This window comes from Galeopterus variegatus, unplaced genomic scaffold, assembly GCF_000696425.1.
Source record: "Galeopterus variegatus unplaced genomic scaffold, G_variegatus-3.0.2 Scaffold3507, whole genome shotgun sequence".
Taxonomy (NCBI): Eukaryota; Metazoa; Chordata; class Mammalia; order Dermoptera; family Cynocephalidae; genus Galeopterus; species Galeopterus variegatus.
Window position 1 is genome coordinate 85,403 of NW_007729618.1, and position 6,480 is coordinate 91,882.

The following is a 6,480-nucleotide window of genomic DNA, read 5'->3' on the forward strand; positions in this document are numbered from 1 at the left end:
TGTCTAAGCTATAGAGTGATCATTTAACAACATGAATTTAAAATTGCTTAGAAATAATAGTAGGATCACCTATCAAAAATATATAGGACTGTTTATAAAAATAATGTAGGACCACTTAAGCAACTGTAAATAGGAGATTAAATCCTCTGGTTTATTCAGTTGTTGGCGTATGTGTATTAAGTAAGGTTGAAGGGGGAGTGTATCTGTGACCAGACCCTACCTAAGATATTCATTTTTTTAAAGGAATAGTTTGTGGGAATGTTTTTATGCAATTACATTTTCTAAAAAATGCTGTTGGGACATTTTAGTTTTTCCATTTGCTTAGAGGGTCCCTCAGTTAGAGAATTCCCCTTTTTCCTTCTTTAGAAGGAATATTTTTATCTCTGATCTTTCCATCTCCCCAAGGCCATAATCAAAAGAAGAGGATGTTTTCAGAAAACAAAGAAAGTGTTAAGCGCATGAGAACTTCAGAGCAAATTAATGAAAATGGTTGTGTAGTTCTGGAAGGGCAAACAGCGTTGCTGGAACAGGTAAAATATTGGGGCTTAAATATTTGCTGCAGAAACTTTTTCTTTTGATGAGTAAAAAATGGTAAAAGTTAATTAACTGATCTTCACGATGACGTAGCACAGATGACTTTCACTTGCTGCCAACCTGGTGAAAACCAAATTAGCAGACAGATTAATAAAGGAAAGATAATTGTTTATATTACCAAAGCATCTCAAGTTTCTTGATAATGATCCCATGCAGAATAACCTAGGGAATCATGTAGGTAGAGTCGCCTTGTAAAAAGAGAATGGGCTTTTCAGTCACTAATATACTCCAATCTCTGTGTGAGTCAGATACTGCATGACCTTCAGCTTTGCTAAACAATCCAATCTTTTGAATTGGTCGTGGGGTTTTTTGATCTGCAGCTAGAGCTCTTTGTAGACCTCATCAGTTCATCACTACTTCATAGACTCAGACAACACAGAAGTCCATTGCAAAGTCCTGCTGCATTTGTATTTACTTGCCCTGATTTCCAAAACTACACAGGTATGCTGCATTATCTGATAGTTTGCTTTAAAGCATCATTAAATATACTTCATGCTTTCATTTTTGCCTTATTTCATCTCATTGTACTAGTCTCCATACGTGTCTGATCAACTCTTAGTTGAAGTATTAAGCTTCAGTTCTAGTAGAATGGCTGTAATCAAGACCTGTTTTGATGATCATGTTTTACTATTTTACTGCCACTAAAATGCCACCACTAAAAGTCATTATGTGGTAGGTAATGGCTTTCAGCTGTAATGGACCAAAATTTCCCAGTTCAAACTATCCTGCAAACTGTTTCAGAAAAAAAACACTACTGTTTTCTAAAACAGACCATTACAGCTATATAGTTATATATCCTATGAATCTGTATTCACCTAATAATGAGAAACCTTTTTGAAATACTCATGCAGAACCACCTTGAAAGGTGAGTCAACAGTTTCTCACTTTCTACCTCCTGTTCTCTTCCAGGAAGGCCAAAGGAGATAGTGATATAAAATATGTAAATATTCTCTTGCTGGCTGGGAAGGGGTAGTAGAATTATGGTAAGCGTGGATCTAGTCTGAGGACCATGTTATCCAAGAAAAAGGTTGGGGATATCACTGTCTGTTTTCAGTGATTAGTAACTGCAGTCAGAAGTAAGTTTTAATATTGACATATGAAGACAAAACTTACTCTAGTCTTTGAACATTTTAATTTCACTGTCATAGAAAAATCAGAGTTTTCAGTAGCAGTGTTTACTGCACAAAATACTTGACCCAAGTTGACTCATAGAAAATGGTCCTTCCCAGTAAGGATTAGTGATTGCAGTTTATCTTGGTTACTCCTCCTTCCTAGATGTTTTTTACACATTCTCCAAAGACAACTTGGGTATTTTCTAATTCTACCTTTTTTCCTATCTCAAAATAGCTAGCTTTTTCCTCACTTGTAACTCCTGTCCAAACAATCTGTCTAAACCATATCAATATGATTATCTTGTTTGAATCCCAATGAGTAGGGTCCCCCATTCTGACATTGTTCTTCCCTCGAGGTTTCATAAGGATCTTGACCTAGTCGATTCCAGTTAAATTACTGAAATGGAAGGGTTTTTCTCTGATGTTCAGGTTATTCAGTCTACCTACCATCTTAGAAAGTTAGGGCCGATTGGGGAAATGTAAGTTTGTACTTTCTCCAAACTTTAGAATGGTTTAGCAGCCATCAGTAAATTGAAGCTAGGACTTCCACCTGATTCCATAATGTTGGGCACATTACCACCAGTAAAAGATGTTTATTAGGTATTCGATGGAGGTTATTGTGTGTTCTTTCTGTCTAAGAAACATTATCATAAAATGACAACAAGTCATTTGGTGAGCACTGAAATTCAAAATAATCAAGTTTAAGGATCTAATTCTAACTGAATCACCAGGAGTGCCTGTTTAAATTGTGGTTTCTTGAGCTCACTAATAGTTGAAGACTATTGTTTTAGACTACTGTTTTCTCAGACACACCTGATAAGAATCATTGGTGGTGCTTGTTAATCATAGCTTTCCAGGGCCCTTTCTTGGAGATTCTGTTTGGTGGATCCAAGATGGGGCCTAGGAATTTGTGATTTTAATAAATATCCCATGTGATTCTTCCTCACCAGAGAAGTTTGAAAAACACTGTGCTAAACAGTGTCTCCATGTTCAATAGATGTATTTCTCTAAGATTCATCTGGGTGTGAGCTTCACATATTGAACATATAGCCAGTGAGCTATAAAAACCACACTTGGGTAACTGGTAAAAATAGTATGTGTTTCTCAGCATTTATTTACATAATAAATCAATATATTTTGAGCACTTATTTACTTAAATATTTAAAAGTTGTGAAAGTGAAAATGACAATCATGTCTAACAGTGTTGAGAAACCATAGAAGAAATGTTCATGAAGCATTACAGAAGAGATCAAGTAGACAACAGTGTTGAAGAGTGAGAACAGGTAGAAATAAGAAGGAAGAACCTTGGGAATAATTAAAAAATTAAAGAATATAACTAATCATCCAGGTGATATCAATATAAAAGAGTTTAATGTAGGAACTATGTGTTCCAATTCTTTTTTTATTTTTTATTTTATTTTATTTTTGGCATCTGGCCGGTTACAGGGATCCAAACTTTGACCTCAGTGTTACAACGCTGCACTTGAGCCAACTGAGCCAACCAGCCAGCCCTATGTGTCCCACCTCTGAGCACCATGAATCAAGATATTGGGGAAAAGATATAAGTATTATTAATGAATACCTTAATGTATCATGACATGTCAGTATTAACACAGACTACCTACCATGTTATGAAAGTTGCTTACAGGGAGGATACATACTGGGTGAAAAACTACAGTGAATGTTTCTGAATGTATGGCTCAGCATTGTTGTTCATATCAGTGGGCATTGAGATTAATTATGCTCCCTAAAAATGGACCAGTCTATTTTCAAAAAACCCAAATAATGAAATGCATTAATTTTTCATTATGATAGCTACTACAGTCTGTCAGAATAGCATGCACTATTCCAGATAGCATTAGTCACTGCATAATTCTCACTGGCTCCTTTCAGTTTTAACAATAAGAAAGCCAGCCCCTAAAAAAATTATGTAAGTAATGGTGATTATCTTGAATGTTTATTTCCCTCATATCAATTCAGTGTTTTCTATTTTGTGGAGCTCTTTTACATATTACCTTATTATGTTCTTATAAAAATCCTTTGAGGATCACTCATTTGGCAAACATTTATTGTATCATGTTCCCATTTGTAGACAAGGGAAATAAAGCCCAGAGATGTGACTTCCCAAAAATGTATGTTATGGAATTCAGCTGGAACTATAGGAAACTAAAATTAGCACTGTGAGAATAAATTTAATTTCTAACATGTCTGTATATTTAAATATTGGGTGTGTTCTGCTGAGTTTAATATTCAAGATTTTTCAAAGTTACTGGAATAGTAACATAAATATAAACATACGGATATAAAGTATATCTTATTGGTAACAATAAATCCAGAAAAGAGCAAACCTATATTAAAAAGTAGAAAATAAAATTGCTTTTAACTTTGAAATGTGGGGTGTTTCGGTTTTTATTTTAAAATTCTAGGTCAAACATTTGATTCGACAGGAGATCTGTAGTATAAGTTACAAACTATTTGATAACAAACTGAAAGAATTGAACGAACGCATTGGGAAGACAGAGTGCAGGAATAAACATGAAGCAATAGCTGATGACCTCTTCGTAAGTTTCTAATTTCATTTGATTTTGTTTGAGTCTTTTAAAAAGTAGAATTTGGTGATAATCTTACATATTAGGAAAGGAAAACAATAAGGGAAGTCCCAAATCTGATTCCTGGATACAACCTAATGTAAGACTATATGTAGGCAATAGAATTTATTATATTTTAGCAATACTACTAGTTCTTGGTAAATACTCTTAAGAACTATCAGGTATTCTGTGTCAGTTGACAGGCTTAATACACAGGCAGTTTCTTTTCATTCTAAATATGTTCTTCTCCCCCCCCCCCCCCCCCCACCAGTCCAGACCTATGAATGACCTAAATACATTTTTTTATTAGAGCTTTTACAACCTGTTTCAAGCTTTTTTGGAATTTTTTTATTTGTTCATTTTACTCTTCTAGGGTTACTTGCTGATTGGTATTTCTACCATACTAGTTTTATTGTGGACCAATTAGGAATTTGTTTTTATCTTCCATTCTTGAATGTCATACAAGCATAAAATGTGATTTAAATATTTTCCTTATATAAGAACTTCTCATTTGGGTGGATTCCTAAGTCTCACAAAACTACTCTGGCAAATAGTTTTCCCTTCATCTCTACATGATGTATTATTTAGTACTTTGGTTTAGTACTGTTTGTTTTTCTCTTTTTCTTCTAGGCAAGAATAGCAAAGCTTCAAAGACGTATTAAAAAAATATTATTATATCAAAGGGATTCTTTGGAACCAAATGTGTTGTCCAGTAATACAGCCTGTAAGGTTGGTGTAAACATAGGAGTTTAAATAACCTAGTTGACTTACATTATAAGTATTTGGATTATAACAAATGAATATATTTCTAAGGTAGAACAGAGGCTTAAAGGACAATTGAGTTTATACTTAGAATGTTCCCATGAATTTACCTTTGGAGAAGACACCCTTAGTTAGTAGTAAAGTAAATGCCACTTCTATTTCCCATCCTTAGGCAGTAAAATAAATGCCATTTATATTTCTTTAGTTAAAGGGAGTAGAGAGGATTGGTGATTGCCTAGACTCTCCCCTGCCCCTTACCATTTGATCATGAAAAGTGTCAAACATACAGCAAAGCTGGGAGAATTCTATAGTGAATACTAGTGTACTGAGCATCTAGATTCTACCTTTAATATTTTACTATACAGCTGGCTGTCCATATCCATGGGTTCTGCATCCATGGATTCAACAAATTGCAGATCTAAAATATTCAGGAAAAAAAAATTCCACAAAATTCCAAGAAGCAAATCTTGAATTTGCTGCACATGTTGAGTGCACGTGAATGAAGTGGTATGTAGTCGTGGCATTAGAAGTAATCCAGAGATGATTTAAAACATACAGGGGGATGTGCATAGGTTATATGCAAATACTGTGCCATTTTATTTTATTTTATTATTATTATTATTTTTTTGACCAGTAAGGGGATCACAACCTTGGCTTGGTGTCTTCCGCACCACGCTCAGCCAGTGAGTGCACCATACTGTGCCATTTTATATAAGGGACTTGAGCATCCATGGATTTTGTTATCCTCAAAAGGTCTTGAAACAAATTCCCTGTGGATACTGAGGGACGGCTGTACTTACTTTTATCATCTATCTGTTAATCTGTTCATCCCCCCAAGCCATCTTATAGTTTGTACATTCAAAGTATCAATGTATTTTGTATCAAAATAAACCTTGAAATGTACACTTCCAAAATATTACATGTATATTACAATAATACACTATGTGTATTATTAAGTAGACTTTAGTATCTGTTTATTTTTTATATAAAATTTAAATATTAATCTTCAGTGCTCATTCACTGAATTTTTTTCTTGTAATGTCTCTCTTAGGCTTGGGTATCAGATTTACACTAGCATCAATAAATGACTTGGGAAGCACTTTTTCTTCTGTTATCTGAAAGTTTGTATAAGATTTTTATTACATCCTTATATGTTTGATAGAATCCACTTGTAAAATCTGAACAAGGAGCTTTCTTCGTAGAAAGGTTTTATTTGAAAATTCAATTCTGTAATAGGTATAGGGCAATTCAGAATTTTCTTTTTTAATCTGTATCATTTTTGTTAGTTATCTTTGTAAGGAATTTGTCCATTTTATCTAAACTATTAAATTTCTTGGCATAAATTTATTCATAAAATTCTCATTTTTTTTTTTGTTTGTTTGTTTGTTTTTTTTTTTTTTTTTTTTTTGGGGGGGGGGGTAAAA

The 6,480-nt window shown here is 33.8% G+C and overlaps 1 protein-coding gene across 6 annotated transcripts in view; it reads left to right on the forward strand.

Annotated features, from left to right (window-relative positions):
* Positions 1-6,480, forward strand: part of ATF7IP2 (activating transcription factor 7 interacting protein 2) — a 59,615-nt gene that overhangs the window by 21,466 nt on the left and 31,669 nt on the right. For 5 of the 6 annotated variants that reach the window (XR_551423.1, XM_008585252.1, XM_008585256.1 and 2 more), the window contains 3 exons: positions 406-530; positions 4,133-4,267; positions 4,925-5,023. Coding sequence is in view for 5 of the 6 variants with exons in the window: in XM_008585252.1 (XP_008583474.1) it covers positions 406-530; positions 4,133-4,267; positions 4,925-5,023 (359 nt within the window). In the remaining variant the exon portion in view is untranslated. The remainder of the gene's footprint in view (positions 1-405; positions 531-4,132; positions 4,268-4,924; positions 5,024-6,480) is intronic. The other variant, XM_008585255.1, reaches the window with a different exon arrangement.